The 24,893-nt window shown below is 41.7% G+C and overlaps 1 protein-coding gene across 13 annotated transcripts in view; it reads left to right on the top strand.

Moving 5' to 3' along the window:
- The window catches only part of LOC119977492 (inositol polyphosphate-4-phosphatase type I A), a 246,016-nt gene that overhangs the window by 168,406 nt on the left and 52,717 nt on the right, over positions 1-24,893 (top strand). For 7 of the 13 annotated variants that reach the window (XM_038818520.1, XM_038818513.1, XM_038818515.1 and 4 more), the window contains 5 exons: positions 300-317; positions 5,134-5,317; positions 8,317-8,532; positions 18,299-18,539; positions 23,029-23,061. In XM_038818520.1, coding sequence (XP_038674448.1) covers positions 300-317; positions 5,134-5,317; positions 8,317-8,532; positions 18,299-18,539; positions 23,029-23,061 — 692 coding nt within the window. The remainder of the gene's footprint in view (positions 1-299; positions 318-5,133; positions 5,318-8,316; positions 8,533-18,298; positions 18,540-23,028; positions 23,062-24,893) is intronic. The other 6 variants (XM_038818525.1, XM_038818518.1, XM_038818521.1 and 3 more) reach the window with 5 other exon arrangements.

Here is a 24,893-nt window from a genome sequence, read left to right as displayed (position 1 = left end):
CTTTGTGTTCTGATATAAACTTGCATGAATAATTACTTCAGCCTTCTGCAGATTGCAGATCATTTTGTCACCCTGATGCCTGTAAGTACAGACTAGGACCATGAATGCTAATTTGGTTTTGGCCTAAAAATACCATTTCATAAGTTTTGCAAAAGCGAATAAGTTATGTTTCCTCATCCTGAGTTTAAAAGTACGGTTTTGTTTATTTGCTATTTATTTATCGATGTTGAGCAACAATGCTTGTAACACTCTTCTGCAATTCTTTTTGTTCTGTTTGTTTATTCTTCTTTTCCCCTCAGCGTTTATGAGGAGGGTTGGTGAGTTCCTAATTGTTGACAGCTAAGATTGTTTGGTTTCCATGTTCATTTTGCGTCCTGTTTCATTTTCTTTCCAAACCAAAATGTGTCCATATTGAAAATATCATAACTCCCTCACGTAGGCAACTAACCATTGTTTGTCTAGAATGCCACATATAACCACGGGTTGTTTGTTGAAATTGCCAGAATTACATAATGTTGCCATGTAATTAATAACATCTGTATGTCTCAGTGCCATATTGTAATATACCGTGTCCAAAACAGCTCCATCTTTCAATTCAAAATAAGACTAAACCAACCATCATACAAGCATCAAGAGGCATGGATAGAATCCTATTGGGTAATGCCAAGCTATTGTAGCTGGCTATGGCCTCACAGTCCTTTGAGTAATGTCTCAAGTGGTCTCAATTGACATTCAATTTTTAAAATTAATTTCTACCCCTGTCAGGACCCCTATTAGTCTGTGCACTTCTGTAAGATTGTTTACTCCTAATCTGTTTTTAATGAGCTGTCACAAGGAACAATGGCAGATTGGATTTTCTTTCAGGGTTTATACCCACCTATGTGAGAACCTCCTGGTCTCAGTCTATTGTCCACCTGAATCACATGCTGAATTTGAGTACTCAGTGCAGTGGAGGAGTGTAGCAATGGAACAGATTCAATGTCATGGCTCCAATGATCTCAAATACGACAGTTTATTGTCTAGTTTAATTTCAAACGGTTACTTTCGAAATGTCTTTCTGATAATCTTCACAGCTGGTTATAATGTTTCAGCACTACTAACTTATTTAAGGTACTAAACTGTAGCCGACTGCATGAAAATTTATGTCTCCTAAAATTGACCCCAAAAGAGATCAATTTTCAGGTAATGACTGCATTTAGATCAGATGTTCAAAGGTCGATAAAGAAATGTGTCAAGTGTCATCATAGAACTAGAAGACCATTAGTAATAGGATCGGGAATAGATCGTTCAGCCCCTCGAACCTGCTCCACCATTCTGCTGATCTGTCACCTGGCGTCCACTTTCCCGCCCTTTCCCCGTAATCCTTGATTCTCTTATTGGTCAAGAATCTGAGCCTTAAATATATGCACAAGGTCTCTGCCCCAGAGCTGTTCTGAGATTAGGAGTTCCAAAGACACAACTCTCTGAAAGAAGAAATTCCTTCTCATCTCAGTCTTAAATTGCCACCCCTTTATTCTGAGACTATGCCCTCTGGTCCTAGACTCTCCCATGAAGGGAAACATCCTCTCAGCATTGTACCCAATTTTTTTTCCAATTAAGGGGACATTTAGTGTGGCCAGTCCTCTTACTCTGCACATCTTTGGGTTGTGGGGGCGAGACCCATGCAGAAACGGGGAGAATGTGCAATCTTTTCTCTGTGTTTACCCTGTCAGACCCCTTAAGCATCCCATATGTTTCAATGAGATCACCTTCCATAATGGGATCATCCTAGTGAACCTCCAATTAAATAATATAGTTCCTTATACAAGGAGACCAAAACTGCTGACAGTACTCCAGGTGTGGTCTGACCAGCAGCTTGTGCAGTTGCAGCAAGGCGCCCCTACTCGTATACTCCAACGCTCTTAAATAAGGGTCAACATTCCATTAGCCTTCCTGATTACCTGCTGCATCTGTGTGTAAGCTTTCTGTGTTTAGTGCACAAGTACCCCCAGGTCCCTTTGTGTTGCAGCTATCTGCAGTTTTTCTCCATTTAAATCGACTCTGTTCTTTTGTTTTCCCTGCCAAAATGAACAACTTCACATTTTCCCATGTTATACTCCATTTGCTAACTTTTGCCCACTTAACCTATCAATATCCCTTTGCAAACTGTATCCCTCTCACAACTGGCTTTTGCATCTATTTTTGAGTTGTCTGCAAATTTGGCTATAGTACATTGCTTCCTTCCTGTAAACAGTTGCAGTTCCAGCACTGATTCCTGTGGAACCCCACTGGTTACAGGTCACCAACCTGAAAAAGAATCCCTTATCCCCACTCGCTGTTTCCTTCCCATTAGCCAATTCTCTATCCGTGCCAATATATGACCTCCAACACCATGGACTCTTATGACTTGACCTTTTATGGGGTATTTTCTCGAACACCTGGAAGTCCAAATGCAACACCTACAGGTTCCCCTCTGGTTAAGACTTCTTCAAAGATCTTTAAATTAGTCGGACAGTATTTCCTTTTCATGAAGCAATGCTGACTCTGCTTGATTAGATTGTGACTTTCCAAATAAGCTGCTATTACTTCCTTAATAATTGATTCCAACATTTTCCAACAATAGATGTTTGACAAATCAGCCTATACTTGCTCACTTTTATACCTCCCTTCCTTTGTAAATAGGGTGTGACATTGGCAGTTTTCCAATTCTCTGGTACTTCTCCAGAATCCAAGGATTTTTGTAAAATTACAACCAATGCATCCACTACAGCTGAAGCTGCTACTTTTAGGATGCTAGGGTGCAAGCCATCAGGGCCAGGGGACTTGTCTGCTTTCAGCTCCATTGGTTTGTCTAATACTACTTCTCTAGTGATGCTATTTAATGGCTCCTCCATATTCTTTAGTATTAACGCAATATTCGAAGTAGCTTTCACTGTAAAGATTGAAGCATAATATCTTTTTAACGCTTCTGCCATTTCCTTGCTCCACATAACTATCTCCCTATATTCATTTTCTAAGGGGCCTATGTTCACTTGACCTCTCTCTTCCTTTTTATACATTTACAAAAGTATTTACTGTCCGGTTTTATATTCCCCCTATCTTGCCCTCTTGGTTTATTTTCTTTCTCTTTGTTATGCATCTAGTTCTCTTTTTTGCTGGATTCTGAATTTATCCCAGTCTTCATGGTTATCACTGACTTTTGCCTCCTTATCTGCTTCTTATTTCAACTTGATACTCTTCTTAACTTCCTTGCTTCGGTGGGTGAGGATGCAGGCAGGCTCTTGTCAGGGGTTGAGATTGCGGGCGCTGGCAACAGCGCCAATCCAGTTTTCCGAAGGAACATTTTCGGGTACTCCGGTGGTGGTGGTTACACTGCAGATATGGAGACAATTTCGGCAACATTTTAAGTTAGGGGGGTCAAAGTGGAGGAGGGGCCTGTTCAACCATGTACATGTTCTGGTCCTGTCTGAAGTTGCAGAAGTTTTGGGGTTCTTTTTTTAGCACCATGTCGGCGATCTTGGACCTGGAGGCCATATTTGGGGTATCGGACCTGCCAAAATGGCAGGCCGGGACGGAGGTTTTAGCCTTCATCTTGCTGATCGCTCGCAGGTGGATACTGTTGGGGTGGAGGTCAGCTTCGCCTCAGTGTGGCTGGGAGACCTGATGGAGTTCCTGTGATCCGAGACGGTTGAGGGGAGCTATTGTGGGGTTCCATAGGAGATGGGGTCTGTTTATTCACTTTAAAGAGTTGGTTACCATCAGCTGCTAAAGGGGAGGGGGGGGTGAGTTTGGGAGGGTTATATTTTGAGTCATATATGTATTAGTTGGTAGTGTTGGGGGGGGGGGGGGTGTTCTTTTGCCATCTTTTCTACTTTCTGTTTAATGTATAAAACATTAAACTGTTTAAAGCCAAATAAAAATATTTTCCAAAAAAAACTTCCTTGGCTTGTCATGGTTGGTTTATCCCTCTCTTAGTATCTTTCCTCCTTACTGGGATATATTTTTGCTGAGAGTTATGAATTACCTCCCGAAATGTCTGCCAATGTTTGTTTTCTGTCTTTCCTGCTATTCTATTCGCCTATCTCACTTTATTTAACTCTATCCTCATTTCATTGTAATTCCCTTCATTTAAGTTCATCATAGTTTTTCCGACTCAAGTTTCTCACTCATGCTATGAACACTCCTTCCTAGGAGATTTACACTGAGGTCATTTATTAAATGATGTGAGGATTTCAGTGTGATGCAGAATGTTTTCAGATTTCAACAGTTCTTATACTCCTGAGAAGCCTGGCTAAAATGCAGTTAACTTCAGTCAGATTGTAGATGAGTACTGTGCCATAGAGTTTACTGTCCTCAAGCCCACAGGTCCTCATGGCTCCATTCTTTGTTGAATCAGGGATCCAGTCATGCAAACTTGCTGTGAGCTCTGTAAATACTCTTCAGTGTAGAAAGACCTTGCTTGTATTGGGGCATGCACACTATATTTAGATTCCTAGATCCGATTCTACAATTTGAGCTGAGTTGTTCTCAAATTTGTTTGTTCTACCAAGCACACAAGAATCAAAATCTCTCTAATACTTTTCTTTAAAATTAACAATTTTCACTTGCTGCAGAACAAATTTTTGTTTTTTTACATTACAGATGCAACCTATGGTGAGAAAAAAATCTCCACAATTTGCAGCCAAACCTTTTGCGATCTGTCCATATGCAGTTGTGCAAGCGTAGTATTAGTGCAATCGTGGCTTTGCTTCATGTAAAGTCTTAAATTATAATGTAATTACAGTTTCAATATAAAGAACAAAGATGATTGAGATTATTTGTATGAGGGAGGCTTCAGTGTGGTGTTAGGTCAAGCATTGATTCCAAATTTACATTCCAAGTTTGGTGATCTTGAAAAACTAGAGCAGCTTCCCATACGAATGCGTCATCAATTACTTGGTCACCATCTTGGTCTTGATATGTGGCAGGAATGGAAGAAGCTTTGCAAAATTAAAAGGTTTATAGAGTCATGGAAGGGAGGGATGTAGTGTTCAAGTTAGATTAGAAGGCAGTGTGATAATGAAAATACAGAGAGGTGGAAAGCGCATCTGAATTATTATATGTACCCAAATACTTTAATCATTTCCTAAGCAGTGTTCATTTTCTTTCTTGCAGTACATCGTCTAGTTCCCAGTCTATAATATACATACCACAAGACATAATAAGAGCAAAAGAGATTATAGCAAGTATTAATACCCTTAAAACGCAAGTCAGTTACTATGCAGAACGACTGTCAAGAGCAGCCAAGGAGAGATCGGCAAATGGCCTTGAAAGAACACTTGCAATTTTGGCAGACAAGGTAAAACAAAAAGCTTTCAATATTACTGTATTTTTTTTATACCTGTTAGATAGTGCTGCAATACTGCAGGCTACCTTCAATTAATTGCATCCCAGGTCCATCTCTAATGGACAAACATCTGTAGGATTGATCAATCTTTCCTCTCTCCCACTGGATATAGAGACAAACCTTTTGTTAACCACCCAGTTGAACTGGAAACTAAGGAGAGACAGCCTCGTTAGTGGGGCAGGGGCAGGTGGGGAGTAAGGCAAAGCAAGGGGAAAAGATGACAGGGTTCAGAGGAGGTTGTGAAGTACATTAATCCAGTGGAAAGGAATCTTATTTGTGAATTGCTTACATAGGCTTAATTTGAATGCAGGGTGGAGAGAAAGATAGCTGGCACAGGAGAGTAATCAGATGAGAAACCTGGTCACAGGTGAGCAACTCTGACTCTGAAAACAAGAGATGGGTTTAACAAAGACCCGTTCATACACCAGGATATTCTAAGATATTAAACAGTATAAGTTTAGCACTCTCTTAAAGTAATTATTGTGCTGCTTTGCTGAATGTTTATAATGTTGGCTAGTCATTATTCCAAATATCTGGTAATCAACAATGTATCCCTTTTCTTTTCATGAATGCTGGGTTCTATCTGGTATCTTTCCCCAATTCGCTGTTCCTTGTTTGTGAGCCTAGATAAAAATTGTTGATTGGCTGTTAGACGTTCGTAGAGATGAGGAAAGGGTACATGGCCTGCAGTACCTCTTGATAAACTACATAATCTGGGAGAAGAACACCTGCTTATACCACAAGATTTTTCTTAGCAAAGTAGTCACCAACCGTCACTCAAGGCATTGTCTTTCTCATTACTGGTAATTAAGATAACCATAAAAATAGACATGTCTTTTAACTTTCAAAACACAGTGTAGTAAAGGGACCCTAGAAAATGTACATTTTGGTGTTTAATCATGGAAAAGAATACATAAACAAAAGCCTTTGCTGTTTTAGGTGCAACTTAAAATTCTAGATGCAAATCTAATTGCGATTTATGTTGCATTTGTTACTTTTCACCCGTTTTAAAGTCCCTGTTCTCCAAAAGCATAGGCTTGAATATTTCCTAGCAGGAGTAATTTGGCTGAGTCAATTAATGTCTTCAAAAAGGTACTGGATAAAGGAGAATTTGCAGGGATCAATGAAGACTAATTATTAAGTACTCTGCAATGTCGTCATGTTTCCTTGCAGGCCTCCCTAATCCATATATATATATATATATCGTGTCAGGCATGGCTCAGTTGGTAGAACTTTCATACGAGTCCGAAGGCTGTGAGTTAGAACCATAGAATTCCTACCGTGCAGAAAGAGGCCATTTGGCCCATCGAGAGTTCACTGACCCTCTGAAAGAGCACCTACCTAGGACTATGCCCCTCCCCTTATCCCCAAAATCCCATAGCCCCACCTAACCTACACACCGTTGGTCACTAAGGGACAATTTAGCATGGCCAATCCACCTAACCAGTGCTTCTTTGGACTGTGGGCAGAAACCGGAGCCCCTGGAGGAAACCCACGCAGACACAGGGAGAAAGTGCAAAACTCCACACGGTCACCCAAGGCCAGAATTGAACCCGCGACTCTGGCACTGTGAGATAGTTCTGACCACTGTTCCACCGTGCCACCCTGATTCTAATTTCTAATCTCACTTTAGAGCTTCAGCCTAAAAATCCAGGTGATACTCCATTACAGCACAGAGGGGTGGTGGCACTTTCGGAAGTTCCATCTTTTGGATGAGATTAAACCAAATGCCTCATTTGTCCCGTCAGGTGGACATAAAAGAACCCATGGCACTATTTTGAAAAGCAGGGAAATTATCCCAGGCGTCGTGAACAAAATTTATCCCTCATTCAGAATCACAAAAACAGATTATCTGATCGTGATCGCACTGCTGTTTGTGGGAGCTTGTTGTGCATAAATTGGCTACCATGTTTCCTAAGTTACATCCATGATTACACTTTAAAAGGGCGTAATTAGCTGTAAGATGCCTTAAGTTATGCCGTGCTTGTGAAAGTTGTTACATTAATACAAGCCTGCTTTTTCTTTATATCGCAATTTATCAGAGACAGAAGGTCAAGAAAAGTACACCATTGTGATGCATCCCGCTCTTTTAGATTTTCCTCATAAGTGATTTACTATACTCTTCTAATCAATAGTGCTAGTGTTAGATGCTAGCCCTGCTTTTCTCCGATCCGAGCAAAGCTCTGACTTAACAAAAGCATGTGAGAGACTGCAATGTCTGTCAGCAAGGACAATTGGATGGTTGGAAATGCCATACCATAGCAGTATCCAGTACATCCTAATGGCCAGTTACAGGAGTCTGCTTGGAACATTGGAGGTGCACCTCATGGCCAGGGCCGGTTTTAAGCCTATTTGACCAACTTCATCAAATTGGGCCCCGCACCTTAAGGGGGCCCTGCGCCAGCGGCGACAGAGTTACCGTTTAAAGCCTTTTCTGTATTCTAAGAGGAACTATAGGGTAGTTTTTACTTTTGGGGAACGCACCGCATTACCGTCGACAAATCCTTCAGCCCTGCGCCGCCAAATCCTTCCGCCCGGGTAAGTAAGTTTCAAAATTTTAGTATATCAAGCATTTAATGGGTTTTTTTGGTTAAAGACGAGCATACTACATGAAATATAAACATACATAAATTTTTACTTTTGTAGAGTAGGGGCCCCGCCATCACTTTTCTAATTGGGCCCGCAATTCCTAGCACCGGCCCTGCTCATGGCATCAGAGTGAAGAAGAAAAAGGGGGGAGAAAGCTCAAGTTTAGAATGCTCTCATGTAAAAACAGAATCTCCTGGTGGTGCAGTTTAGTTATTGCTGCTGCTGTGTTGGTCTTGAGACAATTAACAAATTCTAAACATTCATTAATTTTTAACTAGGCTGTATATTGGTGAACTACACCTATGCATATCTAAAAAATTCCAGCATTCACAATAATACAGTCCAATTGTTTCTTTACATAGACGAGGCAACTTGTCACTGTTTGTGACTGTAAGTTGCTGGCGAATGCAGTTGAAGCCCTTAATGCTGCCAGACCCAACTATATCGCTTCTAAATCATCCCCGTCAGGAGAAGCAGACCAGGTGATGCTCAGGAATGACCAGGATACACTCATGGCCAAGTGGACTGGCAGGAATAGCCGTTCCTCCCTACACATTAGTTGGCATGAGGAGGAATGGGTAAGTCTGCAGAAAAGGTTGCTAATGTCTTTAACATTGGTTGTACAGCAGTTGGCGTTGTCGTACCACACGCAACATCTGAAGACAATTCCATGTGACTGGGAAAGATAATTATGCAGGTATCAATGATGCATACATACTAAAATGTCATTTAAAAAAGTTTTTAAGTTATTAATAAAGCTATTCGCTCAACAGCTATTTTAAATAACAGAATATATGCTGCACATATTGCAATTACACAAGATAAGAAAATTTCAAGACATAATGATCTGTATAGCTGAAATTCCAAATTCAGCATGTTCTAAAGGCACATTGGTGACTGTAACTGACATTTTAGAAAACATTTTATTTCGCTATGGTTCTCATGAACTTTGACAGAATTGTTTACCCCACGTTGCCAGAACATGTTTGTGCAACATTTGATTCCTGTTTAAATGGGACAATATCAGTTGATAGGAACATTGAAATCCTTTTCTTTCTTGTTCATCCTTCAAGACAAAGATGGTCATGTTCAACCTCCAGGGTATTTTGTGAGGTTATGGTGAGTATATTAACTGCCAAAGTTGACCTGTGCCTGGAAGATTCTGTAACTAGGGCAATATATCGCAAACGTTTGACTTATGGCTGGCTGAGCCGCTGGCTCAGGATTTCATTGGATTTTCTCTGCCTCTGATACATGCTTACTTTTTTTTTTGAAAATCTTTTTATTGGCTTTTCTCATATTTATAAACAGTTGTTACTTATACATTACATTTTCCTTGCCCGTGCTAATTTGCTTTATTTTACAGAGAGGTTTGTTTTGTCCTTCATTTGACTAACTGTATGTACGTTTTGCTGCCCTCTGGATTGGTCTATGATATCCCCCACCCCATTGGTTTCAGCACCCTTCCTCTTCTCTTGTGGTTTCCCCACCCCGCCGGGTTGCGCAGTCCTTCGGTTCTTCATCTTTTTGTTTTTCCCTGGCTTACTCCTCGTTCCCGTACCAGCCTCCCCGGACAGACGCCGGAATGTGGCGACTAGGGGCTTTTCACAGTAATTTCATTGAAGCCTACTCGTGACAATAAGCAATTTTTATTTCATTTCATTCGTTGCTGATCTCGAACAGGTTTTGGAACAGGCCGATGGACTGCCCAAGTATCCAGGCAGCCTTCCTCTGACTCTCGGATGGTGTACTTAATCTTCTCCCGGTGGAGAAATTCCGAGAGGTCAGCGAGCCAGTCTGCAGCTTTGGGTGCTGCTGCTGATCGCCAGCCGAGCAGGATTCTCTGGCGTGCAATTAGGGAAGGCCGTCTTTCCCATGTGTAGCTCTGGCTGCTCCGATACCCCGAAGATTGCCACTATTGGCCATGGCTTCACCCTCACCTCCTCAACCTTGGACATTGCCTCGGAGAAGGCTGTCCAGAACCCAGCAACCTTGGAGCAAGCCCAAAACATGTGGGGTGTGATTGGCCGGGCCCCTCTGGCACCGTTCACATTTGTCCTCCACCTCCGAGAAGAACCTGCTCATTCGGGTTCTGGTCAGGTGCTCTCTGTGCACCACTTTGAGCTGCATTAGGCTTAGCCTTGCGCAGATGGAGGTGGAGCTCACCCTGCTCAGTGCTTCGCTCCAGAGACCCCATCCTACCTCTGTCCCCAGCTCTTCCTCCCATCTTTGTCTGGTCCCGTCCAGTGGTGTTCGAGCTCTGTCCAGTAGCTGTCCGCATATTTTCCCACATAGCCCCCCCCCCCTTCTTGCTGCTTGTGTCTATCAGGTCCTCTAGTAGTGTACCCTAGGTAGGGTACCTGGGGTACCCTCCTGTATCTTTGTGGAGGAAGTGCTTTATTTGAAGGTGTCTCAATTCCTGTCGTCTTGCTAGTTTCCACTTCCTTGTCAGTTCGTCTAGTGTCGCCAGTCTGGGCCCTACATAGAAGTCCCCGGCCGTCAGTGTGCCCTGTCCCGCCTCCACCTTTTGAAGGTGGTATCTAGCATGGCTGGGGGGAATCTGTGATTGCTGCAGATGGGGGCCATAAGGGATATTTTGGTTATCCCGAAGTGCTGTCTCAACTGGGTCCACGTTCTCAGCCTGGCCGCTACCACTGGGCTCGTTGTGTACCTTGTTGAGGAGGATGGGAGTACTGTTGTGGCCAGGGCCCGGAGGGTTGTTCCTTTACAGGATCCCTCCTCCATTTCTACCCAATCTGTGTCGGGTTCTTGTACCCATCCCCTCACTTTTTCTGTCGTTGCTGCCTAGTGGTAGTATTGTAGGTCCGGTAGAGCCAGGCCCCCTCTGACTTTCCCTCTTTGCAATATCGGGTTGGGAATTCTCGGGTTCTTGTGCCCCCACACAAACGCCATGATTAGCCTGTCTATGTTGTGGAAAAAGGCCTTGGGGATGAAGATTGGGATGGATCTAAACAGGCAGAGGCACCTCAGCAGTACGTTCACCTTGATTGTCTGCACTCTTCCCGCCAGGGAGAGTGGGAGTGAGCCCCACTGTTGAAGGTCCTTACTTCCTCCACCAGGCTGGTCAGGTTTCACTTGTGGATCTTTGTCCAGTCTCTGACTATTTGGATCCCCAGGTAACGGAATCTGTTCTGGGCCGTTTTGAACGGGAGCCCCTTCAGCCCTGTCCCTCCCCCTTTTGGGTTCACTGGGAATGTCTCGCTTTTGCCCAGGTTAGGTTTGTAGCCCGAGAAGGTTTCAAACTCTTTCAGTATTTGTAGTATTCCCTTCAGTCCCTCCTGTGGCTTCGAGACATAGAGGAGCAGGTTATCTGCATAGAGTGAGACTCTGCTCTCTGTCTCCTCTCTGGATTCCCTTCCAGCTTTTTGCGTCCCGCAGGGCTTTCGCCAGGGGTTCGATCGCTAGCATGAACAAGAGTGGGGACAGTGGGCAGCCCTGTCTTCCTCTCCGTAGCTGGAAGTATTCAGAGCTGGTGGTGTTAGACATGCTTACTTTTGATGGCGACTGCACCATATTTGATTTGGTTACACCAAAGGCAACAATCCGGGATTATTTTTTCCCAGGACTTAAATCAATATCAAACTGTTTTTGTAAATTCACCACTCTGTCTTAGAATTCCCCCTATACCAAAAAGGGCCGATATTCCAAATGGTGAACAGGGATTCTCACTCCCTGACTCCGATGCAGGCTTCTGTGGGTGCTTTTCAGGTCAAACTATATTTCCAAGTTATTCCCCGGTATAACCCATACCTTCACCGAAGAATTTTACCTACTTACCCCTTAATAGCATCAATGTCCTGGGCCCTGCGTTATTAAGGAAGTGAAGTAAGCTAATAACCACTTTTTCAGGTTAAGTTATTTTATTATTATTATACTTTTTTTTAATAAGTTGCAAACACTTTCTTTACAGAAAGGTAAACAGATTAGTGATTCTGGATGCTGCTGGTTTGTTGTAGGGACCTTCAGACTCTCTCTCTCTTGTAGTTCTCCTCCCCTTCTCTCCTGTTGCTGTTTCTCTGTTCTCTGTGTTCTGTCCTCTGTCCTCCCCATTGCTGCTGGTTCACTTCCTTAGGTTGGGGCAATTTTATTTCAACCTTGCCCTTCATAGCCTGAGCTTTCTTGGGATCAATAACTCTCCCATCAAGTTTGTGCTCCCCATTCAATACCCTGTCTACTCTTTCAGGATCCGTTTTAATTAAGCAGTCTACAATCTCTCCACCTCCAGAAAAGCAGTCCCTTAAATCTTTCTTACTTGTTTCCCAGCTGAGTCCACCAACAAACATCTCCCTTCTCATTCTTGCTGCCGTTTCTTTGAGCCTTCCACCTCCTTGAGGGGAGCGGAGCTCCCCCGGGCCGTCAGCTGTTCTTGCTTCGCGTTCTGCTGCTCTCTTCTCCTGCCTCGCGCGTGGGGAGAGTGGGAGGAGCGAGGGAAGCCCGCGCTTAGTGATTTTTGGCGGGAGAGATCGGGACCTCCGATAGGGAATGGACTACGGGGCTTAAAGGGGCAGTCCATTACAATATTTCAACAGCACAAAGAAATCTATGCAAACTCTCTTTTTTCTTTTTCCCTTTCTCCTGCTGCAGGTTGTAATAACAATTCTGACAGACTGAAATTGACTGCATTTTTGACAGAAGAGCTGGCCACAGTTTCTGCTCTTTTCAGCTGCCACCAACCTCTTGTGGGATCTTTCCCTGCACTCTCCCAGACCAGATATTGGCAGACCTCTATGTTTCAAATGACACATTCTGTATTTTCCAGAACAAAACCTTCTGAGTGAAGTATCTTTGTAGCACTTCCTTTAACTGCAATGAGTGTGTATCCCAGATTCGAGCTCTTCATGGAAGATTCAATTTGGTAATGAAATGTCTCATATTCATTCTAGCTTCATGACCAACCCAACTCAATTGTGATGGACACAATTGAAATAATGAATTATTGGAGCTTCTAGTTCTTCTTCAGGTAGGGCATTGGGAATCCAAGTTTTCCAGGATTAAGCTTTTTTTATTTATTCACAGAATGTGCACATTTTGCCAGCAAGACTGCATTTATTGTCTACCGTTCGTTCTGAGACAATTATAAGGCCCGTTTTAGATGACATTTTAGTGCCATCTATTTTTAGTGTGACTGATGGTGCAGATTTGATTGGGCTGGCAGACTCTCTTTCCTGAAGAACATTAGTGAAGTCAGCTTAAGTTTTGCAAGAAAGGCAGCACTGTCTATTCTGGATGACCAGATCTTAACTCAATTTGCCATGTTGGGTTTGAGCTCTTAACCTCTTGGTTGGTAGTTCACTGTGATAATCATTATGGCACCATCAAGGATTTGTGTATTTTTGTGTTTTTGGTACCTCCATCTTCAATTTCAGTTTTTTCAACTGTTCATTGAAAGCACATTGACGACATTGTGCAAGCATGGGCACAGGGGAGTGGAGAGACACAGGTTTAGTTTCATACATAGAGATTTCCATGCCTCCAATGTATTATGCAGCAAATGCTCCAAGATGAAATTTCCTGCACGCACTTCCTACATTGGAAAGGGAGACCGGTTGTTGCTAGATTGCTGTTGTACGCTAGCTAGTAGCTGAAAATTATTAATGGAGGCCTACAATTAGGTTTTTTAAATTTGTTCTTGGGATGTGAGCATTGCTGGCTAGGTCAATATTTATTGGCCATCCCTAATTGCCCTTGAAGATGTTGGTGAGTTGCTTTCTTCATCTGCTGTAGTCCATGTTTGGGTGCACTCTCAATGTTGTTCGGTGGGGTGTTCCACGATTTTGGCCCAGCAACATTGAAAGAATGGCGATATACTTCCAAGTCAGGATAGTGTTTTAGAAGGGGAATGAGGTGGTATTCCCATGTGTCTGCTGTCCTTGTCCTTCTAGATGGTAGTGGTCTTGGGTTTGGAAGGTACTGCTGAAAGAGCCTTGGTGAGTTCCTGCAGTGCATCTTGTCATTGGGACATACTGCCACTGTGCATTGGTGGTGGAGGGAGTAAATGTTTGTGGGTGGGGTGTCAATCAAGCGGGCTGCTTTGTCCTCTATGTTGTCAACTTCTTGAGTGTTGTTGGTGCTGCACTCATCCAGGCAAGTGAAGTGTATTCCATTACACTCCAGACATGTGCCTTCCAGATGATGGCAGGATTTGGGGAGTCAGGAGGTAAGTTATTCACTGCAGGATTCTGAGCCTCTGACTTGCTCTTATAGCCACAGTATTTTTTTTTTACATGGTTGGGTCCAGTTCAGTCTCTGATCAATGGTAACCCCAGGATGATGATGAATTGTCAACCTGCCCACTGTTGAGGTAATTACAAAAGTAAGTTTCTTGAATTTTAATATTCTAATGTGAGACAGTATTAAGTTTTGTACTCAACCATAATTCTATGACTGATTTAGATTATTACTTTTAATCTTCCAATTGATATATAGTGTGAAGACAGTGATAACTGGGAGTTAGTCACCAGGTTAAAACTCAATGTTGCAGTATTTTGATTTTTTTTTAAAATACGTGGCACACTAAAATTGTGGACCTGGACTATGGAGGAAAAAGACAGCCAATGCTCATTCTTCCGATAGCTGTAAACAATAACGTGTGTTTATGTAGTGCCTTTAGATGGAGGATTTAATTAAGTTATCAAGGTATAGGCTGCATGTACTGTCTGGTCAACGGTGAATCAAAACATTGTTGTGACAGGAAGCTAGAGTTGGAGGAGTGCAGAATTGAAGAACAGCCTTGGGTTTGGAGAACGTTAGAGATTTGGAGGAACAAGGCTCTGTTGAAAATTAAACACAGCATGAATTTTAAGTTTGAAGCATTGGGAACCAATTTTGTAGAGAGAGCCAGATTATGTAGCAGATAATCGTTATTGTCACAAGTAGGCTTACATTAACACTGCAATGAAGTTACTGTGAAAACCGGCGCCTGTTCGGGTACACACAGGGAGAATTCAGAATGTCCATGTGAGAAGGAAGAGATATGGATTAATTTGGCAGCATTTTGACAAAGTGGTACTCAATGCAGGAAAGTGCAAGGTTGTCTTTCTCTGATCCAAAATGGATAATCAGACTTTCTGAAAAAAAAATGAAATGAAATGAAAATCGCTTATTGTCACAAGTAGGCTTCAAATGAAGTTACTGTGAAAAGTCCCTAGTCGCCACATTCCGGCGCCTGTTCGGGAAGGCTGTTAGGGGAATCGAACCATGCTGCTGGCCTGCTTGATCTGCTTTCAAAGCCAGCGATTTAGCCCTGTGCTAAGCAGCCCCTCTTGATGGAGAGAGACTAGCAACTGTGTGCCACTACTTTAATTTGCACACATTACTAAAAGATAGTGGTACAAGATCCCTTCTGGAGTATTAAATTTCAATCTCTTGATCTAAGTGTTGCTACCGGAAACCCAGAGGGTTTTGCATTTTCTTTATTCATTCATTCATGTGGGCATCGCTGCCTGGACCAGCATTTATTGTGTCCCCTAATTTCCCTTGAACTTGGCATTTTAAGAGTCACCATATTGCTGTGGATCTGGAGTCACATGTATGCCAGACCAGGGAAGAAAGACAGATTTTCTCCCCTAAAGGGCACGGTAGAACAGTGGTTAGCACTGTTGTTTCACAGTTCCAGGGTCCCAGGTTCGATTCCGGCTTGGGTCACTGTCCGTGTGGAGTCTGCACGTTCTCCCCGTGTCTGGGTGGGTTTCCTCCAGGTGCTCCAGTTTCGTCCCACAAGTCCCAAAAGATGTGCTTGTTAGGTGAATTGGACATTCTAAATTCTCCCTCTGCATACCCGAACAGGCGCCGGAATGTGGCGACAAGGGGCATTTCACAGTAACATCATTGCAGTGTTAATGTAGGCCTACTTGTGACATTAAAGATTATTATTATGAGTGAGTCAGATGGGTTTTTACAACAATCAACATGGTGGTCATCATTAGACTTTTAATTCCAGCTTCTCAGTGAAATCAAATTTCCCATCTCCCCTGGCAGGATTTGAACTTTAACCCCAGAGCATCACCCTGGATCTCTGGATTACCAGTCCAATGACACCAATGATTATGGTGTCGCCTCCCATGCATGTGTGATTTACGCTTCCATAGAATTCCTACAGTGCAGAAGGAGGCCATTCAGCCCATCGAGTCTACATCGACCCTCCAAAAGAGCACTCCACCCTGCCCTATCCCTGTAACTCTGCGCACATTGATCATGGCCAATCAACGAACCCACACATCTCTGGACTGTGGGAGAAAACCAGAGCACCCAGAGGAAACTCTCACGCAGACACTGAGAACGTGCAAACTCCACACACAGTCACCCAAGGCTGGAATTGAACCCAGGTCCCGGGCACTGTGAGGCAGCAGTGATAACCACTGTACACCATGCTGCCCCATTGCAAGTTTATTTTCCACATAGAAAAGATGCTGAGAAAGAAGTGAATCGAGAAACTGAATCAGCAAAGCTATGTTCATACCTCTCCTTTCAATATATCAATTTTTTTATCTTGCATCAAACTGAATTCATTACATTCTCAATCATTTTTTAAGTTACAACAGTAAAAGGGCAAACCTATTATGATACAAAATACTATTCAAAAGTGATGTAAACTTCCTTGATTCAAAGAATAAAATGTACAATCGTATTTTCAATGTTCTTCAATTAGAATTGTTGAAATAGTGTAAATAGTATGAAGAGCAAATCAGTAACAGGGCACAGCATTTCACCTTTGCCATGTTTTGTTTTTTCTATATTTCTATTGACCCATTCCTTCAGAGCTGTTTTAATGAGAACGGCAAATTCCTACTGGGAACTGGGAACAAAAGCTGTCGTGTGTGAAAAGAGATTACCTGCATTACATTCACACTAATGCTTTTACTAAAACTGTTGGCTCCCAATTTCACTGAAGAAGGGGCTCTTTCTTGGTATGTCAGCGAATGAATTTTATAGTTCTCTCTTAACCTGTATGGGAGGCGGCACGATGGTGCAGTGGTAGCACTGCTGCTTCACGGCGCTGAGGACTCGTGTTCGACCCCAGCCCTGGGCCACTCTGGAGTTTGCACATTCTTCCTGTGTCTGCATGGGTCTCACCCCCACATTCCAAAGATGTGCAGGGTAGGTGGATTGGCCACACTAAATTGTCCCTAATTGGAAAAAAATAATTGGGTACTCTCAATTTATTTTTTAAAACTTTACTGGTATGGAAGCAAAGAGTTGAAGTGTTAGGTTGATACAATGATGGAGGCAGCCATTTTACTTGCCTTACCTGTCAGTTGTTCAAATGTCCAACCAAATTAGTCCCGATCCCCTGCTCTTTTCCCGTATTTCTATATTTAATGTGTCTTGCTAACATAGTTCAAATTATAGGACGTTAAATTAAGCCATTTGTACTCTAGAAATGTCTAGATATATCTAATTCCAGTGTATCCCAGTGGAAATGGGCTCTCTGTTGTTTTTTCAACTAAGTTGCCAGGAATTCTTTATGTGCAGAATTAACTTTGTACGCGACGATAAGACCCCATGTGCATCGGTGTGTGTGTGTGTACACGTAATAAAACTCAGAATTTGGTTGTGGTTTGATCTGCCAAACAGGTCAAACAACTGGACATGGATCAACTGTCTGACTGTCGCCTGCTCATCGGAGAAGTAAACTTTTCCAAACACTTTTAATATATTGTCTCTTAATATAACTCTTAACTATTCTCTCCCTTTTGTTTCTTATAGTATTTAAAATTGTAAAGTACAATTTAATGAAAGCTAACACCACTGCACAACACTTCTAGAATTGCAGGCCATGATGGAACAAATGTAATTCAGCCTGCTCATTGCTTCTTTAGCTGGGAATTGGCGATTACTTTCTATGTTAATCTCTATCCCCAGCTATTTCAGTCGTGGCACTAATTTGTTTTTAAATGTACTACATAGATGTTACCATCTACCATGTTACCTTCCTAATTCACCAACCTTGACACCAGAGTGAAGAAAGAGAAACCGATAATGCTGGAAATTCAGATGAAAACCTGGATCTAAAACCAGAGGTTGCGATTTTGATTCTAGATCAGGATTACTGGTTTGTTGACCTGAGCCAACAACAGCGTAGCTAAAAATTGGAGCACCAGAGGCAGTTCCTCGGGTTAAACTATTGTTGCTCTTCAGGACATGAAGAGATGTAGAAGAGCAGCCTGATTGATTGATGAGCTGCTCTCTGCAAAACTCAGTATATGTCCATGGGAGACCAAAGTAAAATACTTAACCTCACATAATACTCGATGAATTCAAATTGTTTTCTGCTGCATCCTGTAATGATCCATTTTATAACCATTCCAATTTTTCCTCCTTTAGGAGAAGGTGTGGCTTAATGTTGATAAAAGTTTGGACTGTATTATTCAGAGAGTAGACAGACTCCTCCAGAAGGAGCGGTTACACAGTGATAGCTGTGAGGACGTTTTTCAGTGTGACACTACCTCTGCCAGCAAGAAAGGTAACCAAGATTATCGTGCATATTGGATAAATCCCGGGGACTTAGATGAGAAATGTTCTCGATCTCCATCATCATGTCGTTCTTCCAATAAGCGAGCTGCGTGTGAGTGAACATTACCATTTTCTCTCCTTCTAACCCTTGGTATGCTAAGTTTTAAAATCATATTTTTGGGGGATAAAGCACCCACATTTAAACAGAAGAAATTAAATCTTGGTGCATCTGCTGACAGCCAGTTGGATGTAGGTTTATCCAAGTTCACCATTGCTGTTTTTTCTGAGCTAAGAATGCATAGCCTGATGAATTGTTAAAGAATGTTCCAGTTGGTCAATAATGCTCATACTAGTTCCAATCCTGCTCTATTTTTCTGGTTTGAGTGTGATCAGTTGACTTTTTTTAAAATCAGCAGATAGAAAATCGGCAATTTTACATAATTGGCCTGCTTGCAAGAGTTTGTACATCCTGAGGCATAGTGTAGTATAATCATTGATCAGGAAGTGCCCACCCTGAAGCTTTTTGACAAAATAATGTGCCCAGCTGTAATAATTTGATTTTCTAAATGCTGTAAATAGATCTCTCCCAGTGCGCTTACCAAGGGTTAGTTTCCATTTCATTTTTTCTTAATTTCATATTTTCATGTTTTTATATTTTTAAATAGTTGGTTTAACAAGTTGTCTGAATTTTCCTTTGCTTAATCTTTTCCATTTTGCTAACTGTCTGCTTTTGTTATTGTTTAATAGAAAAGTACAGCTTAAACATCTTGAAAGATTAAAGTTTGTTTCTGGACCCTTGTCTCGGAAACACAACATGTTTTTCTTAGCCTCCAAGAGCTTGGTCCAAACGTGAACTCTGGTAATATATCAGGTGATGAGGGGGAAAAGCGGCCTTCCTTGGACTGCCATAGAAATGAGACCTTATGTACATGTCATCATGTAACAGGGTAATAAAGTACACATGGACTTGTATTACAAAATTGAATAAAGTCAAATCTCAAATTGGTTTCATTGCTCATCTCAGAAGAAGTCCTCGTACATGACCTGAAAGTGTCGTTTCCTCAGGAAAATGATATGCGGCTGTCCCCATTAAAATAGAAACTACTATGAATTCTGGATATTAAAATCTGGCAGCTTTTTAAAATTAATTGAATGTGGACATCGTTGGCTGGACCAGCATTTATTGCCCATCCTAATTGCCCTTGAACTGCTTGCTAGGCCGTTTCAGAGGTTATTTTAAGAGTCGCCCACATTGCTGTGAATCTGGAGTCACATGTAGGCCAGACCTGGTAAGAGGTGTGAACAATCAACAACAGTGGTCATCATTAGACTAATAATTCCAGATTTTTATGGAATTCAAATTTCACTATATGCTGTGGTGGATTTCATAACCAGGGTAGCCAAAGACACTCGGTCTCTGTATTACTTGTCCAGTGACAGTACTATTATGCTGCTAACATCCCTTTGATCAGCATAAAGTCAGAGGCAGCCAACTTGATGAAGTCTTAGTTTGATTTTTTTTTTTCTTCCTAGCTGTTCTTGTCAAACCATTTTTTAGACACAGTGTAACTTAAATCACATCCTCGCGAATAGTTTTAGAGAAAAATGCACCTGAAATGATGTGCAGGATTTCTCAGTTTTTCCACCTTAAATGTTTTTCTTGAAGACTTTGCAGATTTCAAACGCTTCCTAAACTTAAATTTCAACAATAAAAATCCTGTTTTACTGAATCTCAAGACATTTTTTAGTCCTTGTGCTTTCTTTCTCATCTATGCTTAAAATCCATAGCTTTCTTACTGTCTCTTGCCCATTACCTGTTTGTATGTGCCTGTGTGTGTTTCTGATTCTTGCATTTGACAATAACTTGCATTTGTTTACAGGGTGGATGGATATGTTTTGCTAATGCTCCTGGAATTTGCGGATACTGAGATTATAACAACATAAACCCATATATTAGTGTATCAAGCACACTGTAGTTCTTTAATTAACATAACTGGTAAACGCATTCAAAATAAATTTGGATTATCGTAAAGTGAAAGCATGGTAATTTTCTGTAATACTTTGCGAGTACCTCAATGCCAATATGTTTTAGTGGTTTTAACCCTGCTTAATTAAATGTAAAATATATCAAGTGTACTTTATTTGTTGGTACCAATACCTTGTGACACCATTATCTCTCCACCCTGGTTTTGTTATATTCATGGTTTATTTTGCATGTCCGACTTCACAATACAAGAGCAACTTGTTGACTTTGCAATAAAAGTACATGCTCCTTCCCCTTTATTTGAGATCTGAGCCAACTTAAGAGTTTATGTTTTCTGTGAAATCTCAGTGCTCACTATTGTTTGACATTAAAAATTACCACAAAAGAGAGCTTTGTCAGTTGATACGAAAAGCAGCTTTATAATTCAACTTTTGTCCTGTTGCATTGATTACTGCATGCTGTGTGATGAGCTGCTGCCTTAGAAAGCTCTAGGTTCTTGCTCCCACATCTGGGCATTTTGATCTTTATTCATTTAAATATTCGCTTTATTAAAATGTTTTCAAGTTTATAACTTAAACTATTGTATCCCAGTTTTGCCCCAAATTATTTTTCATGGCAGACTAATACAATTCTCCATATTTTCCATAATTGCTGGTGTTTGGAATGAATAACCCTCAATTATGCATTTTTGTTTGCTTTGAGATTATCAAAGCCATTGTTTTCCTAATTTTTGTCTTGTGCAGGTCTTGCTAGGGCATGGGCCTCCTTTGATTGACCTGTTCATTATCAATCAGTCAGTTGCTGGTGGTCTGAGATATCCACAGTCCACCAGTTTTCACTGTATGCTGATACTCGAATGCACAGTACAGTCCATGCAGTTCTTTCACACTTTACTTCCTGTTACATAGAACATAGAACAGTACAGCACAGAATAGGCCCTTCGGCCCTCGATGTTGTGCGTAACCCAATAACCTCTCCCCCCCCCCCCCCCCCTTAACCTTACTTTTTAGGACACTACGGGCAATTTAGCATGGCCAATCCACCTAACCCGCACATCTTTGGACTGTGGGAGGAAACCGGAGCACCCGGAGGAAACCCACGTGCAGACTCCGCACAGACAGTGACCCAGCCGGGAATCGAACCTGGGACCCTGGAGCTGTGAAGCATTTATGCTAACCACCATGCTACCGTGCTGCCCACTGCTACCGTGCTGCCCACCAAAACATATTACATGTTTCTTTTTTTGTAAATTCAAAGTACCCAATTCTCTTTTTTCTTCAGATTAAGGGGCAATTTAGCGTGGCCAATCCACCTACCCTGCACATCTTTGGGTTGTGGGGATGAGACCCACACAGACATGGGGAGAATGTTCAAACTCCACACGGACAGTGGCCCAGGGCCGGGTTCGAACCCGGGTCCTCGGCGCTGTGAAGCAGCAGTGCTAACCACTGTGCTGCCCTGAGTTACACGTGAAGCTTCTGTGCAACTGTAATTTTTCTTGTCTTTGAAGGACAGGTATCCACTTTAACATTTTTTTTGTGGATATTATGTCTGGGGATCTAATGGATTTATTTTTATATGAAATGTTTCCAATGATTTTGATGTTAAAAACAAATTATTTATTTTATCCAAAACTCATTTATGGCTTCAATTAAAGCAGGCCAATAATTCCAGCTGAAAATAATACCAAGTGGAGTTGCCTTTTCATCTATTGCACTTCAATGCAAGCACCCCTTCCCTTTCCATTATGGACTATATCAGAGTAGTGGGATACAGATATATATTTTGTGATGAGGGTGTCTCTGGGAGAGGCAAGATTTTGAAAGGCCCTTCATTAGATGTGACTCTTCTGCATCTGTTCACAGCCTCCTACAGATAGACACTGGCAGAGGCTTAGGAGCAGATCAACGATCAATTCTGTTTGGGAAACTAAATCAATTAAATGTGGATATTTAGACCTCTCCTGCACCCTTTAGAAAAGCAGAAATTTGTATGTAGATACAGATCAATTTTATGCAGAATTTTGTTTGACATTTTCAAACCTGGGTGCAACATTAAATGGAATCCGAGTCACATAAGTTACGCTGGAGGTGACAAGTCCATTAATTTTTTCCCATATTACAGTTGCACAATGCTTCTTGGATGCACTGTATAGAAACAGTATTTCACTCAAGTTGCATGTCAACACCCTATTTCATTGTATTGATTGTTATGAATTGGAATTTTAATATATTTAATGAGTGTGACTTTGATTTTCTAGTATCTGAAAACTACTTGTCCCCCAAAATACCCAAAAGGTTTGTGAGTACTGATGTAGCAGTGCTCACAAATGCAGGACTCTTGATGCTATCCTGCCCACTTTGCAGGTTTGATTCACTGATTGGATTTACTTTTAACAAGACAATCTAAAATATGTTTTGTTGAAAATGCCCAGGTGTAGTCATTCTTGCACTGAAATGCTCTTGCTCTTTGATTCAGTTTTGCTTGCTGCTTTGTCAGAGCTGAGTGCGAAGCATCTTATTATAAAATACTACAAAGAAAAAAGCAACTAGATCTGCTTGTCAGTAGAAAAAGTGCTGCTTCCTAATCATGCATGTGCACCTCCATTTCTGTGCAGATTGCCACTCCGCTGCAGAGGAGCCTACTGAAGGTATGTGTGTTTTCCAGGCCCGTTCACTAGTTTCCGCTTTTCCATACCTGACCTGGGTTGCAATGAATGCATCTTGTTTTTGCACATAGATGCTTGAGCTGGGATGTTTGAAAAATTGACCTATTTAAAGTATTTTGGTTTGTATGTGTTATTTCTAGAACATCATAGTTAATATTTAATCACAGTTTCTGTCTCGATATGTGAACATTTTGTTTAAAGTAATCTTTTTAAATTTGGCTTTATAATGGAAGTGTCTAGTTTCATTGTATTTATTTTCACTTTTTGGTAAATTTAAAAGCCTCACACTTTTTCTTTCAAAAAGACTGACGGTGAGAGGAAGAAACTGTTTCTAGGGGAGGTGTTATTGAGAGGCTCGATCTCGTGAGGGTTCTGGACAGAGTAACTAGGGGAAACTGATCCAACTGGTGGAAAGGTTGAGATCCAGAGGACCCCGATTTAAAGTGGTTAGCAAAAAAAGCAGCAAGAGGTTAGGATCGGGAATGGACTGCCTGGGAATATGGTGGAGGCAGATTCAATCCTGGCTTTCCAAAAGGAGTTATATAAGTACCTGAAGAGAAGATTTGCGGAGCTGCAGGGAAGAGGTGGGGCAGTGACACAAGCTGAGTTGCTCTTGCAGCGATCTGGGGCTGGATTCTCTGCCGGCGGGATGCTCCATTTTGCCAGCAGCACGGGGGTTTCCCGACGGCGTGAGGCTGCCCCACAGTGGGGAAACGCCATTGACCAGCCAGCGTAATGGAGCATTCCGTCGATGGGGTGAAACATAAATGTGACGCGACGGGGCAGAGAATCCAGCCCCCGAAATGTGCTAGATGGATGGCTGCCTCTTGTGCTGTGACCACTCTTATGATTCTAGGTACAGTAGTCTATTATTTTTGTCAGTGAACTGGCAACGTAGAAGTCATGCACTGAAATTCTATCATGGAAAGTTGAGCAATTATTATTTTCTTGTTTTAGAAAGTAGCCCAACTGGTCCTGTCCTGCAGTAAAGACAGCTTGTCACCTTTATCTCAACTGGCCTAGTCCCACACACTGTGGCTAATTCTTAATAGCCTCATGGCAACTTTGCTGAGTAAGAAATGCTGCCAAGTTATGTTACCTATATTCCTAGAACAAGTTCTCTTTTTAAAAAAAAAAAAATAAATAAAATTAGACGGTAATGGAAATTGTGACTTTGAAGCAGTTTATGATCAAGAGGATGTGCACAATAGTATAAATATCACATTTTAATGATTATTGAGTCAGGAGAAATAATCTTTCACGGAATATTAAAGGCTGAAAAGATCCTAATTTCAAAATACACGTGCCTCATTTTGCAAAGCACTTTGCAATTCTTCCTGTAAATTTGCAATAAATGAAAATTCAGAAAAAACAGATTATGTAAAACTTTAGGACTGCAGTATCTTGTACATTCCTTCTTTCCCTTGGTCGTCCATAAGAATGTAGAAATAGAAGTGGTTTAGCACAGGGCTAAAGCGCTGGTTTTTAAAGCAGGCCAGCAGCACGGTTCATCCAGTACCAGCCTCCCTGAACAGACGCAGGAATGTGGAGACTAGGGGCTTTTCACAGTAACTTCATTTGACGCCTACTTGTGACAAGCGATTTTCATTTAATTTCAAGTGGACTTTACGGCTCATCAAACCTGCTCTCCCATGGTCATGGCTGATCATTGACCTTAACTTGACTGTCCTTGATCAGGTCGCTCCATAATTTGAGTATAATCAATGATAATTCCCACTTGCTGCATGTAGACAGACTGTCCAGAGCAAACACGTTGTAGTAAGTGTCTAATCTTGAATCTCTTCAGTTCAGAG

This window comes from Scyliorhinus canicula, chromosome 14, assembly GCF_902713615.1.
Source record: "Scyliorhinus canicula chromosome 14, sScyCan1.1, whole genome shotgun sequence".
In the NCBI taxonomy this organism is placed as follows: domain Eukaryota; kingdom Metazoa; phylum Chordata; class Chondrichthyes; order Carcharhiniformes; family Scyliorhinidae; genus Scyliorhinus; species Scyliorhinus canicula.
The sequence above is the reverse complement of the archived record's forward strand: the minus strand, read 5'-3'. Positions and strand labels throughout refer to the sequence as shown.